At 54.5% G+C, this 21199-nt stretch overlaps 2 protein-coding genes across 5 annotated transcripts; one reads left to right on the plus strand and one right to left on the minus strand.

Annotated features, from left to right (window-relative positions):
• The first annotated feature begins 36 nt into the window (after window positions 1-36).
• On the plus strand, window positions 37-15189 carry CHAF1A (chromatin assembly factor 1 subunit A). Of its 2 annotated transcripts, XM_065699685.1 has the most exons (15): window positions 37-448; window positions 695-745; window positions 1020-1822; window positions 4058-4114; window positions 6612-6853; window positions 7439-7499; window positions 7928-7996; window positions 8376-8599; window positions 8934-9102; window positions 9305-9385; window positions 9471-9560; window positions 9749-10010; window positions 10569-11053; window positions 12824-12917; window positions 14710-15189. In XM_065699685.1, exons 2-15 carry the CDS (start codon window positions 697-699, stop codon window positions 14793-14795), a joined length of 2772 nt encoding a protein of 923 aa, XP_065555757.1. In that variant the 5' UTR covers window positions 37-448; window positions 695-696; the 3' UTR covers window positions 14796-15189. The 2 variants fall into 2 exon arrangements, with proteins under 2 accessions (XP_065555757.1, XP_065555758.1); XM_065699686.1 differs by lacking the exon at window positions 4058-4114.
• Window positions 15190-16051: 862 nt separating this feature from the next.
• UBXN6 (UBX domain protein 6) lies at window positions 16052-20168 on the minus strand. 3 transcript variants are annotated; one of them, XM_065699695.1, is made up of 11 exons: window positions 20004-20168; window positions 19747-19904; window positions 19606-19667; window positions 19314-19445; window positions 18760-18857; window positions 18354-18429; window positions 18183-18267; window positions 17798-18017; window positions 17597-17727; window positions 16877-17022; window positions 16052-16202 (listed from the first exon to the last, which is right to left on the minus strand). In XM_065699695.1, the coding sequence occupies exons 1-11, from the start codon at window positions 20084-20086 to the stop codon at window positions 16074-16076; spliced, it is 1320 nt and encodes a 439-aa protein (XP_065555767.1). In that variant the 5' UTR covers window positions 20087-20168; the 3' UTR covers window positions 16052-16073. The 3 variants fall into 3 exon arrangements, with proteins under 3 accessions (XP_065555767.1, XP_065555768.1, XP_065555769.1); XM_065699696.1 differs by having other exon boundaries at window positions 19997-20080; XM_065699697.1 differs by lacking the exon at window positions 16052-16202 and having other exon boundaries at window positions 17597-17722.
• Between the last annotated feature and the right edge of the window lie 1031 nt (window positions 20169-21199).

A 21199-nucleotide genomic window follows, 5' to 3' on the forward strand; every position in this document is an offset into this window, starting at 1 on the left:
CGTGCCCCAACGCCGATCGCTCATTGGCTCCCGGTGCCGCCGCCATTTCGCGCCCCGCGTCCGGCCCTCCGTGTCGCAGCAGGGAGGTGCCGGGTGCAGGCGGCCCCGGTCTCACCGGAGCCGTCCCGGGAGCCGAACCGCCGCTGCCCCGGCTGCGGCCTGGCCTCGATCAGGGGCGTAAGGACCCAACGGCGCCCCTCACCCAGCCCTCCAATCAGCGCCTGCAGCTCTCCAAACTGACAGCCGCTGCTTCCAATCAGCGCCGGTCGCCTCACGAGGGGGCGGGGCGGGCGGAAGCGCGGGTCACGTGGGGCGCGCTCCGCCTATCAGCTCAGCGAGGCGCGGGGGCGCCCCGGCTCCCGCCAAATACGAGCGGGAGCCGCCGGGGCGGGACCGGGACCGGGCCGGGCCTGGCCGGGGTCTGGCGCCGCCGCCGCCGCCGGAGCAGGTACCGGGGAGCGGGGGGGGAGCGGCGCGGCCGCGCTTCCGGCGGCGCCCGGGGGGCGCGGGGCCTCCCCGGGGTAACAAAGGAGGCCCGGAGCCGGCGCCGCGCCTCGGAGCCAGGCCCCGCCGCCTCCGTCCTGCCCGGGCGCTTCCCCCCCTTGGCCTGCGAGGATCCCCGCGGCCCTGGGGGGGTCTCCGCGGCCCCGGCGAGGGGCGGAGGGGCTTTAACGGTGCCGGTTCTCTCCCGCAGGCATGGAGTGCAGGGACAAAGCGGCGGGGCCCCCGCGGAAGCTCGTGCAAGGTAAGGCCGCAGGGCAGCGCTGAGGAGGTGTCAGGGCTCGGCCCGTGCAGGGCGGTGGCAGTGAAGTGACCCCAGTGGGTGCCCGGGGGAGCTGGGGCTGCCCCGTCCCTGGCAGTGCTCAAGGCCGGGTTGGACACAGGGGCTTGGAGCAAGCTGCTCCGGTGGAAGGGGTCCCTGCCCGGGGTAGGGGTTGGGGCTGGATGGGCTTTGAGGTCCCTTCCCACCCAAGCCGCTGTGTGCCTGTGCCTGAGCTAACGCACAGCTCTCGTTCCAGCTCGCCTGCCCTTCAAGCGCTTGAACCCCGTGCCGAAGGACGATGCAGATTCAGAAGTCAAGAAAGTGAAGAGCTCCCCAGGGGGGTTTGCTCCCATTAAGGACCCTTCCCTCGATGTGTTGGCTGCATCCCTGGACAATGTGGAGAATGACTGCCAGCTGGAGCCAGGGCTGGCTTTTGCTCCCAAGCTTGTTAATGGAAAGGGACCATTAGACCATTTTATCCAGAAGAACCCAAAAGATGACCCAAATGAACTTGTAACTGTTACTGAGCTGGCAAAGGGCTCCAGCCATAGACTGAGTGGTGACGCAGACCATGTGGACTCAAAAGCATCTTCATCCTTAGCTGTAACTAATGGCACGTTAGGAAAAGAGAGAAACCCCTTGAGTTGCCCAGATTCCACTCAGAGAAGCCAAATGGATGAGCCCATGGAGACTGACGGGCCGTGTGGGAATCAAGATGAAGGTTTAGTAGGTGGAATCCAGTCACATTCCAGGTTAATGGAGTGTAGCAACGTGGAAAGCACAAAGGTAAACCCGACTGAACTGAAGGATGTCATCTTTGGGGGGAAGATGCCTGTGGTGCTCCTGGAGGACATTATGAGCACAAAACCTCCCCCAGTCGCTTCTCTGGATGGGAGCCTCACGTCGGGAAACGAGACCATGGAATCATCCCGGGAAGGGGACTCGGGACTCACCAACTCCTCGCTCAGCTCTGGCTCTGGGGGCTCACCGGGGGTGCAGCCTGCAGCAGAGACAAAGAGAACCTCCAGCCCCTTGGCTGCCTCCACGCCTGCGAGGAAGGTTGGTCCCTTGTTCTCTTTGGTGGGTGGCTTCCTGTGCTTGGAGTGAAAAGGACCAATGGGATGTATGCGTGTGGAAGGTGATGGTGATTTATTAGGGATATAATGGAGTTATTGCCCTTTTATATCTTAGCTGTAGCAGAAGGATTCGAGTCGTGCCTGGTTTGGAGCTGCTGGTGTATTTGCATCGTGGGGATGTGACTTTAAACTCTGTCACAGGTTCATTTCATTTCTTTGACTGGAGTGCTCCTCAAGTGCACACCCTGGGACTTGGTGCTTTGGTCACTGGGATAAGGACAGTGTCCAAAAGCAGGTTTGTCCATTAGCTGATGTTTTACAACCTCTGTTCTCTTCTTGCTGAAGCTGCTGCAGTTCCTAGGAGTGGACATGGTCCAGGTCAGTGCAGAAGCTTCTCCAGCTCTGTATGGCTGTGGCATAGAAAAAGCTTTCAGTTGAAACCAGAGAACATCAGTAGCACTGCAGATCCCTCTGTGAGCATGGGGGACGAGGCAGATGAGCCTCTGAACTGAGCACACAGACCTTGTGCTCTCATCCATCTTGTTCCAGGCACACCAGGGAATGCTCACTGCATGGATGCTGCTCCCAGGGAGCAGGATGCTGGAGCACAGGAGGGAACCCCTTGACATTAGCTCTGAATGAGCTGGTTTCTTCCCATCGTAGTTGCAGTTTGGGAGCTCTGATTCGTGGTGAAGTGAAGGGGAAGCTGCTGAGCACAACAGTGGCTGCAGAGGTGATGGGGACCTTCACATGACTCCAGTGCCTGTTCATTGCTCAGTCACTTTGGGAAGAGATCAGTGTGGTGCAGAGGCACCCACAGTGGGGTCTGTGCGGCATTGGAGTCATTCCAGTCCCACGTTCCAAGCTGGGGAATGTGCTTGGGCAGCCCCACATGCCTGTGCTGCTCAGCTACAGCTGAGAGGGGAAAACGAGGCAGGTTTTGAGGGGTGGGTTATGTGCTGCCAGGGAGTGGAGCATGTGCTGGGCTAAATCCCAGAATCCCAGCCTGGTTTAGGCTGGAAGGGACCATAAAGTTCATCCAGTTCCAACCCCAATTTTAACTCGCCCCCAGGTGAGGAAAACCTGGAGGAGCTATGGATGAGTCAGCTGGGGCTTGGAGCTCAGGAGGTGATTTCCAGTTCTTCTGTCTCCTTATCAAGGAAAGTGATGCGTTCTTTAACAGTTGAAACTCCCAGTCTTTCCTTGAAGGATTTCCAGCCTAGCAGAACAAGTAAAACACTGCTGGAAGACAGGAACCCAACCAAGTTGTTGCTTTCCTGTGGTGTGAGGTGAGGCTGTTCCCAAAGTGGGAAGCTGTGTCTCAACCTGTCCTGGTCTGTTTGTTCTCCTCAGTGGAAACAGCTCTGATTAAAGTAAAGCTCCCAGCTGAAAGAGCTCTTATTTTTACCCATAGAGTGTCCTGCTGCAGCTTTGCACGGCGTCACCTGGGATGTCTGTGAGCGCAGAACATAAAGCACTTGGTCAGTGTTGAGCTATTAACCACAGAACCCAGACATCCCACCTTCTGCTGTGCATGGAAGAAGAGGGAATGGGGGAATACAAGAAACAAGCCCCAGGGTGCTGAAACTTTGGCAGATGAAGCCTTTGACCAATCCATGCATAATGCTCTTTAACATCAAATACCTTTTTTTATCCCCCTATATAAATAACAGCATTAATTGACATGAGGAGCGTGACCTGTTGGGAGCTTCAGGTTGATGTGCTGGTGGAAAAGCAAGAAGAAACAGTGTTAAAATATGGATAACAGCCCTTGAATTCAGGCAGTTATAGCTGAATATCCTACCCAGAGTAAGTGGTAGGATGGAAAAACCCCCAAACAACCAGTTTTAACCCAGAGGAAGTGACTTGGCTGTGATTAAACATCCTCTGTTGTGCTTCTGTGATTTGGAGCAGCTCTGATCTCTGTTTGGTTTTCTGCACATGATATTCCCTTGCAAATGCTACTTTAGAACTGAGGAGACTGGAGGGATTTGGTTATGCAAAGCTGAGTAAACTGAAGCATTTGGATGGCTTCAGGCTCCAATGTAAATCAGAGCTGCTTGCAGTGTGTTCTGATAGAATAGGTAAGTTGCTGAATACACAAACCTGCAGGAGCAAGGTTAACCCAGTTCGGATGGAGCTCGCTGCTCTCCTCACAAGAGTTCCAGTGCCTCATGGAGTGATGTGGATCCCTAAAACTTGTGTTTTGTTATTCCAGGTATCTCAGAAATGCCACAAAAGCTCTGCAGAGAAGGAGAAGCTGAGATTGCAAAGAGTAAGGCATTTTCACTGACATAAAGCTAAGCTGCTGTGCTTTTACAGTGAATAGTAAGCAAAGCCCTTTGTGTTTCATCTTAGTCCACTTAGAACATCTCTTATCCCACTTTTCCTCGCTTGATGCATATGGAACCAGCTTCATGCATGCACTTAAAGTACTTGGCTTGTTCCAAAGCTGCTTAATGCATATGGAATGAAGTGTGGGTGGCCTGCAGTGCATTCCTGTGCACTCTGGTAAGTTATTAAGAACCTGTCAATGTTGCTGACTGCTTGTCAAAATGCACTTGAGGAGTTTTGGCCTAAACTCTTCCTGAGAGGGTAGGTGCACCCTGCAAAGTGATCAGATGCAAATGAAAGCTTCCAGAGCTATTTAGGGCTGGTTCCCTTCCCCCTTTTAAGCCACAAAACACAAGGTCTGCTCTTCATTAATAAGTGAGGCAAATGGGCTTATGAGGGTTTGCTGGAGATGGAGCTCTTGGATGTCACATGGAAACGTTCAAGCTCTGCTCTTGGTTTGCTTGAATGCAGCTTGTGAGGAAACTGTTCCATACCCAAACAGGGGCATGGTGATGCTGCTCATTCTGCTGGATCACAGGGAGTTCTTGAGCAGGGAGTGCTGTAGGAGTGGGCTTTGCCTGTTGGAGAAGTGGGTGTTGAAGGGGGCCTGTGCTTAGGATTTTACTGTGTTTCTTAGGAGCTACTTTATAAAGTTAGTAGGGGCCTCTTGTGTGATTTCTATATGTGGCTGAGCCTGCTCTCGAGATGCTTTGCCTGTTACAGTGCCCCATATAGAAGTCCAATCTGTTGTTTGCTTCTTCCATTCTATACATGTGTTAAAAATAGCAGTAATGTGAGGGAGAGATGAGAATGGAAACTGCTGAGAACCAACCAGCCCCACCAGTCCTGCTGTTAACTTCCCACCGCTTCCAAAGCAGGCAGGAGCCCTTCACCAAGGACTCTGTTTTGACAGGACTGGGTTGGGGTTTAACCACTGGCACTGCTTTGTGTGTTGGTTGCAGCTATTTGTACATCGTGACACTGATCTCTTCAGTCTGGTGTTGCCAAGAAGAGATGGGAAATAAATAAAGCAAAGCTGCAAATGCACAGGGAGGATGTTTGTGTGTCTGAGCACAGATGCACCCGCGATTCCTGATGAAGTTCCCAATGCCTAAAACTGTCTTTCTGCATTCTCCTTTGTGTCAATAGACTCGTAAGGAGAATTTCAGTTGCTTTGGGAGGAAATGCAGTGAAAGGCAAGGCTTCCAGTGTAATCTTCCCCCTTGCCCCGTAGTGCCTCTTGAATATGCTGAGGGTGCCTGGTGTTGTCTGTTACCTAAAATGGATTAGCACCAGTGACAGTTCTGGTGAGCTCCAGGTCTTCTAAAGCAGGTTCACATTCTGGAGCTTGGACTGAAACACATTGTCAGGAAATCCTGATAGCTTTATAAAGCAGAATCACATCAAACTGTCTAAATTTAATCCTGTGGTAGCCCCACCATTGATAGCAAAGCATGAAAGCTCAGCTCGTGAGGGATGCGTTTGCAAAGAAAACATCACATCCCCAGATAAGTTTCCATAATGCTACAAAGGTAATGAGGATGACTCAAATACAAAGCAAGTAGAACACAAAGCTTTCCTTGATGCTTAGAAAATGGAAATGCCTCCATTTGTTAGAGGAAAAGGACAGTTAATGCCTTCAGAGAGGTAGCACAAGGCAGCTCAGCAGCACGTAGCTGTGGTTAATAACCTCCTGTCCTGTGAGAGCTGGAAATGGCACCACAGGGAAAGTGCTGGATGGGTACAAGAATTTCATAGACTGGTTTGGGTTGAAGGGGCCTTAAAGCTCCTCCAATCCCAACCCCTGCCACGGGCAGGGACCCCTTCCACTGGAGCAGGGTGCTCCAAGCCCCTGTGTCCAACCTGGCCTTGAGCACTGCCAGGGATGGGGCAGCCACAGCTGCTCTGGGCACCCTGTGCCAGCGCCTCGGCACCCTCACAGGGAAGAGCTTCTGCCTAAGAGCTCATCCCAGTCTCCCCTCGGGCAGGTTCAAGCCATTCCCCTTGGCCTGTCCCTGCAGGCCCTTGTCCAAAGCCCCTCTCCAGGTTCCCTGCAGCCCCTTTAGGCACTGGAGCTGCTCTCAGGTCTCCCCTTCAGGAGCCTTCTCTTCTTCAGGCTGCCCCAGCCCAGCTCTCTCAGCCTGGCTCCAGAGCAGAGCTGCTCCAGCCCTCGCAGCATCTCCATGGCCTCCTCTGGCCTCGCTCCAACAGCTCCACGTCCCTCTGGTGCTTTTGCCTCAGCGCTGGATCAGGGCTATGGGGGGCTCTCCCTGCCTTGCTACTCATGCTATGGGGGTGCAGCCCAGCACGCAGGGTGGGTCTGGGCTGGGATTCAACATCTCAGCTAAAGAGAGTCCTTATTCGCCTCCAGTTTTCGTGCCAGCAGCCGTTGCTGTGTGCTGAATGACACCTTGCTTAATAGCGTCTTTCCGACCCAGGACCAGGAGCGCGCAGACAAGCTGCAGAAGTTGCAAGCAGAAAAGGAGGAAAAGGGAAGGCTGAAAGAAGAAGCGAAAGCTGCAAAAGAGCGAGCCAAGGAGGAGGCCAAGAAGAAGAAAGAGGAGGAGAAAGAGTTGAAAGAGAAAGAAAGGAGGGAAAAGAAAGAGAAAGAAGAAAAGGAAAAAGCTGAGAAGCTGAGAGTGAAGGAGGAGAAGCGCAAGGAGAGGCAGGAAGCTTTAGAGTAAGTGCCTTGGTTTCTGCATGCCCTGGGGAATAATGTGTCATGGTGTGAGGACCTTACCATCCCCACCTTAACCACCCCTGCTGGGGGCTATACTGGTCAAGCAGCACGTTCCTCTGTTACAGGGTAGGTTTTAAAGGTCTGAAAGGTTGCGTGCACCAGAGGCTGGTCTCAGCAGTGCTTTCTGCTTGCAGGGTGACCTGGGCTTCTGCTTTGAAATGGCTGAAAAGTGCTGTTATGCTCCACTGAGTTTTCCCTTCATGACCAGTCTTGCTTGTACTTTGCAGTTTGCTGGCACGGGTGCCCAGGCTGGTGAGGAAGTTGCTTGTAACTTGGTAATATCCTAAATACCCTTCCCTGGGACTGAGGAAGCTATTTTGTGGCTAAACCAGGGCAATATTTGCTCTAGAAGGAATCGAGAGTCTTCTGTACACTTAACCAAGTCTGCTCCTTGGCTGAATTGACAGCTTTTCTTCTTGCCTTGCATGATGGGGTCTTAGGCAAGGTCTGGGGCTTCTCCCCTCTTCCCCGGTGCAAATAAACACTTGATGAATTTTGCCAATTCAAATGAACTTTGTATTAAAGGGCAAAACTCGAGGAGAAGAGAAAGAAAGAAGAGGAGAAGCGGTTGAGAGAGGAGGAAAAGGTAAATGTTTTCTCTAGCTTGTCTCTAAACCCTGCTCTGGGGAAATGATGTTCCTGGGCTCCCTGGCACCCTGCCCCGGGTGCAGCCGGGCCAGGCTGCTGTGATGGGGCTGCTCCACTGGTTCTGTCATGCAGGTTCCTTGTCTGTGACTTCTCTATGTGGTGGTGTCTTTGCTTTTACCCCTTAAAGTACGTTTGTTTTTCCAATGGCCCTGGGTGAACTCAATCCTTTGCCTTAGCAATGACATTGGCATCCCCAGAGCATTCTTAGGGAGGCCAATTGGGGTTTGTGTTGAGTCACAGGAGCTGGTAAATGGCTGAAAGTTTGCTTTACACCTCAGTGGGTTTGAAGTTGAGTCATGCATGAGCTCTCCTGCAATTAGAAACCGTGGCCTACCTCTGCATTCACAACGTGCTCTTTGATTGCAGCGTATCAATGCCCAGAAAGCAGAAATCACGAGGTTCTTCCAGAAACCAAAGACTCCCCAAGCCCCGAAGGTGAGGCATTGCTATTCCTGTCCTTCAGTAGTTGTCTTCTAACAAGTACAGATTTCCTTCTCATCTGCCCCTTCGAGCTGCTTAGGTGGACAAAGCATTAGTCCTTTTTCTCACTTCCCAATCTCGGAAGTGTAAAGGGCTTTAAAAAAAGCCTGTGACCAGTTTGCAGTTGCTTTAGGAGAAACCTCACCTCTGCCTTCTCCTGCACTGGCTCTAAAGACCTAGAGTCCCTTGAAAAGATCTCTTGGAGTCTCACATGTGAAGGGCTTAACCTAACTCTTCCTTCAGGCCTGGTGTTCAGGTCTGTTGCAGATGGTGACTGTTGGTACCACGGTTTCTTGGGTGTTGAGACCTTGCCAATCCTCACTTGACATTTCAGATTCTTGCTGGCTCTTGCGGAAAGTTTGCTCCTTTTGAAATCAAGGAGAACATGGTCTTAGCTCCCCTGTGTCGTATTGCCCTGGATCCAGACTTCTTGGAGCAGCTGGATAAGCTCCTGCATGCACAGAACAGCGAAGTTTCCTTCTTGAGGGACCTAAAGTGTCGTAAACCACGTAAAACTGGACCTACTTTTGTCACGAGCAGCGCTGACACAGTGAACAGGTTAGTTTGTGGCTTCACTTGTATGTAATGAACTGAAGAATGGTTTTGACTTTGTCTTAGTCTAATATTGGAGGTGATGGGAAGAGGGAGCTTTGCTTTGAATACTCGGATGAGAATTGCTTCCCCAGGGAGCAGTAGGTTATGATGGGGATTTCCTTCATTCCACGCAGTGCTCTCAAACCCTTTCCTGCAGGAATTCTTGTGCTTCAGGCAGCTGGCCTTTCATGGTGTTCATCCTTGATTGTTTCCAAAAGGAAAAACTGTCTCTAAGCTGTTTTCGGGAGGAGCAGGGGAGCGTCGTGCAAAGGCTGTAGCTGCTCTCTTGTTCTGACAGTGACGTGGTGGTAGTGGATAACTGCAAAACAGACGCTGTTCCTGAAAGGGGGAAATTTGGGAGGATGAAACTCCTGCAGTTCTGTGAGAATCACCGTCCTGCATACTGGGGCACATGGAACAAGAAGACCACTATGATCCATCCCCGGAATCCTTGGTCAAAGGACAGTGTAAGCACCTTGCAGCCTTGTTGGATTCTTTCCTTCTTCCTGCTTTGGAACTTAAGATGTATTTAGCCAAGTTCACTTGTTCTCTGGGATTCCTGATTCACTTCCACATTCCCTTTTGCTGCTGAATTGTCAACCCCTGATGGGGGTCTGGCCTCGTGCTCTCAAGTTCATTACACAAATGGCATGTTGGCATTTGTTCTAGAAACTACTGGACTATGAAGTAGACAGTGATGAAGAATGGGAAGAGGAGGAACCTGGAGAAAGTCTCTCCCATAGTGAAGGGGTAAGGATTCTGCCTGCTGGAAGACAGCTTTCTGAACCAGTCACACTTGCCAGGGTGCTTTCTAACAAGCAGAGTTTGCTTTTAGGATGATGAAGAGGAGGGAGAGGATGAAGATGATGACGATGGGTTTTTTGTACCCCATGGGTACCTATCTGAAGATGAAGGAGTGATAGAAGTAAGTGAACTGTGGGGGTCACTGGATTTCCATCTGTTCCCAATCCATCTTGTAGTGTTGGCAGTGATATAACTGGGTCTCTTGTGGTCCAGGAGCAACTTCTGGGAGCACAGGGAAAAGCTGGGTTGAAAAAAGCTTTTGGTTGTTCCTGGTCCATCTCTCGAGTTCTCTGTCCCCTGTGGCTTTAGGAGTGTGATCCAGAGAATCAGAAGGTTCGTCAAAAGCTGAAAGCAAAGGAGTGGGATGAGCTGATGGCCAAGGGGAAGAGGTTCCATGTGCTGCAGCCTGTGAAAATCGGCTGTGTCTGGGAAGGAGCAGAACACGACAGCAGCACCAACGCAGACCTGAAGGTTCTGCAGCAGTTCACAGTCTGCATCCTGGATGCCCCCGTTGCGGAGGAAGAACAGCAGGTCCAGAGATGTAGCAAGAAAAGAGCAAAAGATCAGCAAAGTAAGACCTGAAGAGCTAAATACTTGTGTTTGTGCACTGCTGCACTCTGCTTGGGAGAGCACAGCTTTTCATATTGAGTGTCAAGTTCAGAACAACTTGTTCCTGACAAGTCTGAAATCCAAGGAATCTCTCAGAGTTCTTGGAAGAGTTTTCCAGCGTTGCAGCTGGTATGGCCTTGGTTACACTCCCCCAGAACTGCTCTGAGTAATGTAGGAAATGAAGGCAACAGCACTTCAGTAGATGCAGATTTAAGACTAGAAGTGCTTTGGCCCATTGACCTGGTTATTGCTAAGGGGGGAGCGGGTTTAGGTTGTGTGACAGGTTTTGGTACTGAGTAACACAAGGCTGTGGATAATGAACATAAAGGCTGGAACGGGGGTCAAAGCTTTCACTCGAGGGTGCCTTTTCTCCATCCAGTTTAGCTCCCGCTACAATCCTAGATCTAAAATTAACCTCAGCCTCTTTGTCCTCCTGGACCCTGTGTCCTGATGGCTTTTCCCAGCCCTTCAAGAGTTCTTTATCCCATCCCAACCTTTGTGCCTCCTTCCTTCTCTGCAGTCCTCGGCCACCTCCTGCCGCTGCTGCACGGCAACGTGAACGGGAGCAAAGTGATCATCCAGGAATTCCAGGAGTGCTGCCGACAGGGAATGTTCAGTGACGTGCCGGCCGCCGACTGCAGCGACCCCAGCCCCGCCAGCCCCATGGCCTCCCGCCCGCAGACGCCCGTCGGGGAGGACAGTGGGGTCCCTTCCAAAGCCAGGCTAAAGAGAATCATCTCGGAGAACTCTGTGTACGAGAAGAGGCCCGAGTACCGCATGTGCTGGTACGTCCACTCCGAGGTGCTCAAGAGCTTTGACCAGGAGCATCTCCCCGTCCCGTGCCAGTGGAACTACGTCACCCAGGTGCCCTCCTCGGGGAAGGAGGAGGGTGGCAGCGGGGGCGGCCTGGCTGTGCTGCAGCCCACCCCTGTGGCAGTGAAGAGGAAGCCCACGGGCAGCATGTCCATCACCAGGTTCATGAAGAGACCTCGGGATGCTGAGCAGGTGAGTTCCTGTCGGGGTGTTCTTCCCCAGGACAGCACGATGGGGATGGAGCTGTGTCCCCTGGCACACCCCAAACTTGGTCCAGATGAGCAGAGTCCAAGTATAAACCTACAGACACTTCCCTTCCACAAACCCCCCTTTTTTTGTGGGGAAAGGAGTGAAATGATGTGACTCTGAAGAGATGGGTTTCTTTTGTGCCCCTCCAGCTTGGCCTGTGCGTTCCATTGAAGAATGTTGCTTTCCTGCTGTTCTTCCATTCTCTGCTATTTGGCAGTGATTTGCATCCAAGCTGTGAATAGTTTCTGCTTGGCCTTGGTTTTACAGCTGTGTGTGATTTGTATGCAGGTTTTTATGTGTGTGTATGGCTGCCAGATGCATAGCCCGAGCTGGGGACTTACATCAGTTGCATGTGCGCTGATTCAATGTGGTTCCTAAGTGCTGCAACTCAACCTATAATAAGTCTGCAAAGTCTCCAGCTTATCCTGTCATCCGTAAAGCTGAATTTCAAGAGCTGCTTTAAAAACATCCTCATTCATAGGAGCAAAATGAGATGGATTTGAAGGAGTTGCCACTCCAGCTCTAAGCTTTGATGTGGTCTTCCTGTTGTTGGCTTCTGCTTTTCAGGGTAAACACGGGTACTATGAACAGCTTAATCACCCCATATGATGACTCAAAAGTATGTGTTGGGTGATGCTTCATTGTGTATTTAAGACATGAAGGTCTTACATATAGGTCCTGAAGTTTGGTGTTACCAACCAACTGCTGCGGGGTTTATCCCTCATCCTCTGTGGACAGGGGGGTTAGGAAAGAAGCCACAGACAAGGCTTTTGATGCTTTTCCTTCCCACTTTATTCTTGGCTTGTCTTCTGAAGCAGCTCCACATGCAAGTAGTGATGGGGATCAGAGGCTTGCGCGAAGCTGTTCAGCCCCCGAACTCCATCTGCTTGGGTTTTTTCCTCAGCCACTAAATAAAGGCAGAGATAAAAATCCCTGCTTGGCACCCGCTGGAAACTCTGCTGAGGAGTGAGTGCTTGAGCAGGAAGAGCCAGAGAGGCTTTTAGTAGAGTCCCATCACCAGCTCCCCAAAGCACCCTGTGCCTGTGGGGTGCAGAGGCCCCAAAGCCTTTCATGCCTTAGGACCTCTACAGGGAGGTCCTCGATCCCTTCCTTCCTGCTGAGTGTGGTGGGAGTGTGGGGACAGCAGGAATGGGTGGGAGTCAAGGCTGCCAGGTTCTCCCCCCAGCACGTGCTGTTCTCATGGAAGTAAAGGTGCTTTTACATAAGCTGTGGGGAGAGGAGGCCTGGCTCTGGAAGTGGGCAGTACCGGTGCATGTGTGGGAGGGGAACAGCTCCATCTGAGAGCTGTGGCTTTAATGGGAGATGCAAATCTGAAGTTTCTTCTCTTGGAACAGCTTGGAGAGGGGGTGGTGGGGACCAGATCCTAGATTCCCCTTCCAAGACAACAGAACCCAGTCAGGTTCAGCCCAGGTTTGAGCTGTGTTTTGCTGTGGAGGCTGTCGAGCGCGTTGTGCAAGAGTGAAACCTCCTGGAGCAGCAGCCTGGCGTGCTTCCTGCTCCCTGAGCCACTGCACGTGAGGCCTTTTATCCCAGATCCCGGCCTGTTGGAGCCGGGACTTGCTGCTTTCTCTTCCCTGCCAGCTGGTCAGAGGGTGCTGGGAGCCCCAGTGGTGGGGAGCACCCACTGCTACCGCGGCAGCACTGCCCTGGCACCCTCAGCTTGCTGCTAAAGGCTCCTCTGTTTCCCTTCAGGCTGAAGCTGCAGAGATGGATGGATTTCAGGCAGACACCGAGGAAGATGAGGAGGATGATGACTGCATTATTGTGGATATACAGCCAGGCAAAGGTGGGGAAGGAAAGCGATAGCAGCCTCTTGGCCTCTCCCATGAGGGAGAGGACGGGGTGTGGGGCTGAACCTCTTGAGTTCTTGTGCCCCTTTCTCACCAAGCCTCGTGCTCTCCTCTCTGGGTATTTTATTGTAGGTACTTCTGTGCTTTTCATGTTTTATTCTAGATGCTGCTTTGCTATTTAGAGTCTTTAATGTGCTCTTACCTCTTCCCTCCTCCCTCCCATTGATTAAACAGTGCAAATAGCATTTGGCTGCCAGTGTTACCTTTGGCTTCTGCTTCTTTTCTGGTAGGAAATGGGAATGTTGGGGTCAGGCTCAGCAGATCCAGGAACTGTTGGTCGATGTTGCTGAGCAGGGCAGCTCTCTGGGGTATGCACGGGCCAGAGCCCTGCTAGGACTGACAGGGTCTGGATCATAACTCCCCCCTGCTGCCTTCTTGAAAAGCCATAGGTGCAGGCTGAGTTGTCTGAAAGGGCTGGAGCAGCTCTGCTCTGGAGCCAGGCTGATAGAGCTGGGCTGGGGCAGCCTGGAGAAGAGAAGGCTCCTGAAGGGGAGACCTGAGAGCAGCTCCAGTGCCTAAAGGGGCTGCAGGAAACCTGGAGAGGGGCTTGGGACAAGGGCCTGTAGGGACAGGCCAAGGGGAATGGCTTGAACCTGCCCAAGGGGAGACTGAGCTGAGCTCTTAGGCAGAAGCTCTTCCCTGTGAGGGTGCTGAGGCGCTGGCACAGGGTGCCCAGAGAAGCTGTGGCTGCCCCATCCCTGGCAGTGCTCAAGGCCAGGTTGGACACAGGGGCTTGGAGCAAGCTGCTCCAGTGGAAGGGGTCCCTGCCCATGGCAGGGGTTGGAGCTGGAGGAGCTTTAAGGTCCCTTCCAGCCCAACCCATGCTAGGACAGTGGCCAGGCTCTGGGCTGACGGGTGAGGGCTCTGCTTAATGCTGTGCAGCTCTGCTCTAGAATTGAAGCAGTTGCTTGTATTTGTGTCCCAGTTACCCCTTAGGAAGTGGCTTTCAAAGCTCCAACGCTTATACCATGTCCTTTCAGGCTCCCGGTTCAGCCACGGTGGGATGAGGATGTGGAGCAGCTCCTTTCATCTCAGCCAGGTTTTAACTACAAATACTTGCTCATACACATCAATAACTTAATGCCAAGCACATGATGTGCATTCAGCTCCTCTAAACCACTTTCAAACCCTCCCAGCCCTTTCTTACAATAGAGCTCTCACAATGCCACTGCCACAACCTGAATTAAGTGGGGTTTTGTGGAGGGCAGTTCCTCGAGGTGATGGAGAAGGGCTTGTGCATACTCCTGAAGCCCTGCATCCTAAAGCTGAACGTTTGACCCATTCTAGACATATCTGGTGCCGCGTTCCTCCTCTCCTTCCCAAGCAGACAATGGAGCTGCTTGACAAGAAGCTTTCCATTTAATCTTAAGCTGCTTTTTTGCTTATTACAAGACTGGAGGGAGATGAAAGCCTTGTCCTGAGGATGGGGCTGCTGTTCAGCAGCTTCCCTGCCTCAGGCTTTGTTGACACACAGGCAACTGCCTTTGTTTGCTTCTGCCTGAGCCTAAAGCACTGCAAAGATGAGGAAGATCTCTTTTTATGGTTGAAGTGATTTTATTCCGGATTGGTGTTAACCCAATATTAAACCCAGGTTCTAAACAGCATTGAAAAGGAGACTCACAAGGGAAGACAGCAAGCAGCGAGCAGTCTAATCCTACTCCATTCAGAAGCATAGTTAAAACCCCCCCGACCCAACCACCCCAAACCAACCCATTTTCTCCTTTGCAGATTCTACAGTGGCAGCTTTGGACTCGAGTGGTGCAGGAGCTGCTCCCCAGGATACCAGCATGCTCAGCCCATCTAATACAGTTTGAGCCTTAACCACCTACTAACTTCTGGATGTATGTAGAATGAGTTAGAGAACCTTAAACCCAGCGTATCTTTGAAGGAGATACTTGAAAGTGTTCCATATTTCTTGTAAAGAGAAGACAGCACTTTGTTCTGCTTCAGCCCCGATGGAAGCGTACGTTTTTAGTCCTAGTTTTTAGGTTAAAAGAAGAAAATCCTGCATCTTACTCTGTCCTTAATAAAGCATTATTGACATTTTGATACTTCTTTGTAATGGAAGGTATCTAAATTATCTCTAAACCTAGCAGAGGGTTCCTGGAATAAGCTTGTTGTGATGCCACTGGGGGAATGACTGTTCATAATGTTGTATAGCATGGCCTTGGGTATAAATGATGTACAATTATATGTGAATTTATGCTATCTCTAGCCTCCTGTTTGTGGTCTTCCTTGCTCCAGAGAACAGCAGCAGGGCTTTACCTTGGGGATAGAGAAGAAACCACACCTTGTGTCCCCTCGGTTTCGGCTGGTGTCGATTGTTGATCAGGGTTGATTGTTGGTCTCCCGTAGCCACTGCTGCAGCAGAAGCTCTAGAGTGCAAAGCCATCACAACTGCCATAAAAAGGACTGAACTAGCATCAGACTCGCTGGGAGTTTTAACCTTCTATGGCTTGTGAGGTGATGGATTAGTTCCCTAAACCCCTGGCTGCAGCTGGAGGCATCATCTCTCACTGTAAGTAGGTGTTGTCGGTCCCTTGGGCTGGCTGTGGGTGCACAGAGTGAAGAGGTGGGTTATGCCACAGTGACACCAGTATCACCAGTGCCAGCCCCTGCATTTCAAACCTACAGAGCAATGCAATTCCAACAGCTTTGAACAGAACCGAGTCTTTAACCATTCCACTAACCAGACTATGCATCGCTTCATCTACGTGTGTTCTCTCCAATAGGAGTTCCAGTGCACAGAGAAGCAAAAGGAAAAGCCCTAGATCCAGGCTCACTCGAGTGGGAATCCAGCCTAGTACTAGCACTGAGTCCCCCCCAGCAAGGGAGGAGAGAGATGCTTCAGCTTGGGAACACCTCGAGCAGTCCCTGCTTAACGTGGTTCTTAAAGCCCTTCAGAGCAGCCCCAGAAGAGTCCTGCTGGGCAGGACTCAGTGCGTGGAGGGGACCACGAGGTTGGTGTGACACGGCCGAGCCAAGGCTCCTGCTGCGCAGAGCTTAACCCCAAGCCATTGCTGAGCTCAGTCCGCATGGGAAAAGGACGGAAGAGTCTGACAGCCCCAGCCCTGCCTCCAGTGCCCTTTATTTCATGACAGTGTCTGGACTCTGGCGAGAAGCTCTGGTTTCAGGGGGCTTCGTGGCTGCTCCTCTTCCGCCGCCCGGATGTCTGCCATGACCGCTGCGTCCCAGGCCAGGGTCAGCAGGGCTGAGGGTACCTGCACAGGAAAGGCATTGAGCTGGAGCAGGGTGATGCTGGGACCTCAGAACCCGGAGTATGTGCACCCCTTGGGAAGAGCGACAAGAGTGGGGTGCTATGAGGAGCTCTTTCTAGGGGATGCTGATGGGCTTGGGCTAGAGCTGCTGCCCATGGCCCAGCCTGTTTGCCATGGAGGCAGGTCGCTGCAGTTCATAGAGCCACCCAGGTTGGAAAAGAGCTTTAAGAGCATCCAGTCCAACGCTTACCCCAGCACTGTCAAAGCCACCACTGCCCCATGGCACTGAGGCCTCGTCTCCACGGCGTGTGAGCACTTTGCAGGGCCGGTGCCTGCAGCCCTGCCCTGGGCAGCCTGTTCCAATGCCTGAGCACCCTCTGGGGCAGGAATTGTTCCTCAGCTCCATCTAAACCTGCCCTGGTGCAGCTTGAGGCCGTTTCTTCTTGTTCCTTGGGAGAAGGGACTGACCCCACCTCACTACCCCCTCCTGTCAGGTACTTCCTTCCAGACCTCAGCCTTGAGCCAGAAGCCTTCAATTGGTGCTTAAAGAGAAGGGGCCAGAGCAGCACTCAGGGCACTGGAAGCAGCAGACACAAACCTCTCTCTGTGGTACGAGCAGCGCGTGACTCTGACAACCTGAGGACCCCCCTGGCAGGTACCAGCTCTTTCTCACTCACCAGCCCACATTCATTGAAGGCCAAGTTCTCATCTGTGAGTTTGAGACCTCCAGGTCCCAGGAGCTCAAAGGGCAGCCAGTCATCTCGCAGTGCTTCTCTCACAAAGGTGTAGAGCGCAGAGACTGATTCTCGTGCATAAAACGTCCCTGCCATGAGCAAACAAGGGGAGAGATTGCGAGAGAGTCCAGCATTCCCCAATCTAACCTTTTGTGGTAGGTTCCATGGGGCTCCCGCACTCATCCTCACTTCACGAACCACTTCAGTGCCGCAGAAACAGCCCAATTTGCAAAGGAGAAAAGCAGAATCCCCAAAGCCAAAATCTGCCTTAATTTGTCCCAAGCCCCTGCCAGCCTCTAACAAAGAGCTGGGAAAGCCTGAAATGCTTCCCAGAGTTCTGCTGCAAGATTTGAAGCGGATTTCATCCCGTCGTACAGCACAGGCCGCCTCATGCTGGCTGCTGTAACAACCTCATCTAACGAGTCCAGCTTGCTCCTGGCAGCCTGGGAAGAGCAGGATTTAATTAACAGAGCCTTGGGATTCTTCCCTCTCCACTCAAGCCTGGCCAGGCAAAGGGCTTGGAGATGAGTCAGAGAAGCCTTACCCCACTCTGGGCTCTTTATCGCTTGTGTTTTGCTCAGCACACCTCCAGCCTGCTCAATGGGCAAGCTCTTTGGCTACAAGTGCTCTCAGAAGCTTCCAAAGGCTAAGAAGGCTTTTTACCTTGGAGGAGATACCCATCGGGAAAGCGGACCCGGAGCAGGGTGTAGTTGTACTTCCGCATTTCCCTTTGCTCTTCCTTCTCTCGCATGGCTTTTGTCCTCAGCATTGAAGCCTTCTCCACTGCTTCTGTCCTTTAGGGAAAGGCGAGGTGAGGAGGAAGCTGGGAGCCGGCGGCCCGAGCCCCCTCCCAGAGGCACCCACCGGAGCCGCTGCTCGCGCCTGAGCTCCTCCGCAGTGAGGCTGTAGAAGTCGGGGGGCAGCTCGAAGCGGGCGGCGGCAGGGGACGGTTTGAACACGCAGCGCTGCCGGTCCAACCGCGCCCGCACGGGCTCCGAGCTCAGCAGCTGCTCCTTGTGGTGCCTGAGCTCCTCCAGGCGGGCCAGCGCCTCCTCCCGCAGCACGTAGTACTCCTCGGTGCCCTCTGCAACACAAGGCCAGGAGGTGAGGCTCTTGACGCAAGTCATGGATGAAACTCCAGGAAATGGGATGTGTGAACAGGGAACCGGCTGCTCCCATCGCAGCCTCCCCCAGGACATCCCCCCATCCACACCCCCCCGCTTCCAATTCACACACTCCCATGTCTTGCCTTGTCCTGGAATAGGCAGTGTTTTTGTCTCAAACCCGACAGCCTGGAAAAACCTGTGTATCCCTTCCAAGCAGCTTATCCTTTCCTGGAAGAAAAGGCAAGCAGCTGGATGTATCCTGCTCCAGGCAAGGCCTTCCCTGGGCAGAGCACCCGGGGGAGCCCTCAGCTCACCTGAAACACTTTGTTCTGCAGTTTGATTTTCCGGTACTTCTCCTCCTCTGGATGGAGACAGATGTTATCCAGATACCTGCAGAGAGAGGGATGCACGGCCTGGATCAGAGCCGGATGGGCTCCTCCACCGTGCAGGATGTGATTGAGAGACCTCAGTATTCCTCGCTGGAAAGCAGGATCACTGCCTCCCCAAGGCAGGCAGGAGCTGGGTCCCAGGCAGCAGCTCCCAAACCTGGATGAGTGCCCTGACCATTCAACCCTCTTGGAGGTGCTGCCCTTACTCCAGCTGACGCTGAAGATGGTTTAAGCCTTGGGATTTGGTGTCCTACAGACTCTGCCCTGGAGCACAGCAAGAGAACGACTCACCCAGGCCCCTGGGTGCCTCTTGCCCACCAGCCCCACGTACTTGGCTATGGTCTCCAGCCCCACGCGCACTCTCTCCCGGTCCTTATTGAAGGTGTGAATCTCCATGATGGAAGCAGCCACTGGATCTACGGAGAAATACTGGGAGAGGAGGAGAGAAGCTGATCAGGGGGAGCTGCTGCTGCTCCACACAAAGGCACTGGTGTGGTTTAACCCAGCACCAGGCTGGTTCTGCCCGTGCTGGGATGGCAGGGAGGAGCAACGGGGGCAAAGTGGGGCAAAACCAACCCAAACGAGGGTTGGGCTGAAGACGTTTAACAGGTAAAGCATGAAGCGAAGGGGTTTATTCCCTCCTCCCCCTTTGGCCATTTCCAGCGTGCAACCACGACTCAGTCACAAGCCCAAGCCGCAGCAGAGCTGCTGCGAGGGTAACGGCCTCATCCCAGCCCGAACCGGGCGACAGGCCCGGAACTCCCAGCCCCGGCGATGCCGAGGGAGGGGCCGGGGCAGGAATTTGGACGGCTCCTTCCGGAGACGCGTGGAGAAGGGGGCGGAGGGGACCCGGTGGCTCCGCGTGGGCGCAAGCGAAGCACTCACGGCCTGGATGGCTTCCCTGAGGTGCTGCTCCCTCCTGGCGCCCCGGACAAGCTCCCCGGTCAGCGGGCACGTGAAGTAGACCCCGGGAACGGAGAGAGCCGCGGGCCCGTCCTCCGCGGGGGAGACCGCGTCCTAAAGGAGGCAAAGGCGGCACCGGGTGAGCCCCGGCAGCGCTCGGCTCTGAAGCCCCGAGCAGGGCCCAGCAGGCGCAGGGGTCTCAGCGCTCCAGGCTGGGCCCGGAGCAGCCATGGCCAGGCCCGGCCCCGGCCCGCGGGGAGGCGGCGGCTCTCACCCCTTCCTCGGCACCGGGCCCTCCCGCAGCGGCGGCCGCCTCGGCCCTCAGCTCCCTCCTCACTGCAAGAGACAGCCCCGGTCACAGCGGGCCGCGCCTGCGGCCCCGCTCCCGAGTCCCAGCCCCCGCAGCCGGCCCTACCCTGGCTCCTGACGGCCTCCTGCGACGAGGCCAGCTTGGCCTTGGGCCTCCCCTCCATGCGGGCCAGCGCCGCCGCCGCCGCCATCTGCGCCTCATCCGTGGGGCCCTGCCGGGGCCTCGGGGCCGCCGCCGCCGCCTTCGGGCTCTCCCTGGGGGCGCTGCGCAGGAGCCAGGGCTCGGGTCAGAGCGACCGGATCCGGGCTCCCCCCCCCCCCCCCCCGCCGTTACCGGAGGGTCCCCGCTGCCCTACCCCGTACCGGGACGGCTCCGACAGCTTCTGCCCGGGCCCCGCGGTCTTGAACTTGAGGTCGGCCTTGATCTCCTGGAAGAACTTGCGCATGGCGGGGCCGGGACGGGATGGAACCGGGACGGGACCGGGACGGGATCCGGACACCGACCGGGGCCGCCGCGCCCGCCCGCGTCACTGGCAACGGAAGGGGCGTGTCCCCGGCGCCGCTCTGCGCTGCCGCCGCTCTATGACCCCCGCGGTCCTCCAAGGCTTAGAGAAGGGGCGGGGACCGTGGGGCCGGTACCCGTGTGCACCATGGGGTGCACATGGATAGGGATATGGATAGGGATGGGGATACGGATAGGGATACGGATAGGGATATGGGTAGGGATATGGATATGGGTAGGGATGGGGATATGGATATGGCGCAGCCTGGGATGGGTTGGGTTGGAAGGGACCTCAAAGGAACGGCCCCTCCCGGCGCTGCCGGGCAGTGCCCGCCGCCCATCACCGCCCCTCGGGGCCGCAGTCCCCCTGCGGAGGCTTCGTCGTGGCCGTGGTTTGGGGTTGGTGCCCGCCCGGCTCCTGCCGGGTCCTGCCCCCAGAGCACGCGCAGAGGAACCGGGTCCCGTTAGAACCAGGGTTAGGAATCGAGCTTCCAGGCAGGCTGAGCCACAGCCCATAGCCTGGCCCGCACCCTATAGCCTGGCCCATAGCTTATAGCCTGGCCCGCACCCTATAGCCTGGCCCATAGCTTATAGCCTGGCCCATAGCTTATAGCCTGGCCCGCACCCTATAGCCTGGCCCGCACCCTATAGCCTGGCCCATAGCTTATAGCCCTGGCCTACATCCTCCAGCCCTGACCCATAACCAGTAGCCTTACCCACAGCTCATGGTCCTGTCCCTCACGCTGTAGCACTGGCTCATACCTATAGCTTGACCCATACCCTGTAGCCCTGACTCATAGCCTATAGCCCTGATCCCTCTCTATAGCCCTGGCCCATAATGTATAGCTCTGGCTCATAACCTATAACCTCTAGCCTGACCCATAGCCCTGACCCCTTCCTACAGCCCTACCCCATAGCCCTGACCCACCCCCTATATCCTGCCCCACACCCCCCGCCCTGGCCCCCCCGCCCCCTCTGGCCACGCCCCTCAGCGCCCCCTCTCCTCGGCGCCTCTGGCGGCGCGGCCCAATCCCGTTATCCCGCCGTGCCTTCTCCT

This window comes from Lathamus discolor, chromosome 21 (genome assembly GCF_037157495.1).
Source record: "Lathamus discolor isolate bLatDis1 chromosome 21, bLatDis1.hap1, whole genome shotgun sequence".
NCBI classification, from domain to species: domain Eukaryota; kingdom Metazoa; phylum Chordata; class Aves; order Psittaciformes; family Psittacidae; genus Lathamus; species Lathamus discolor.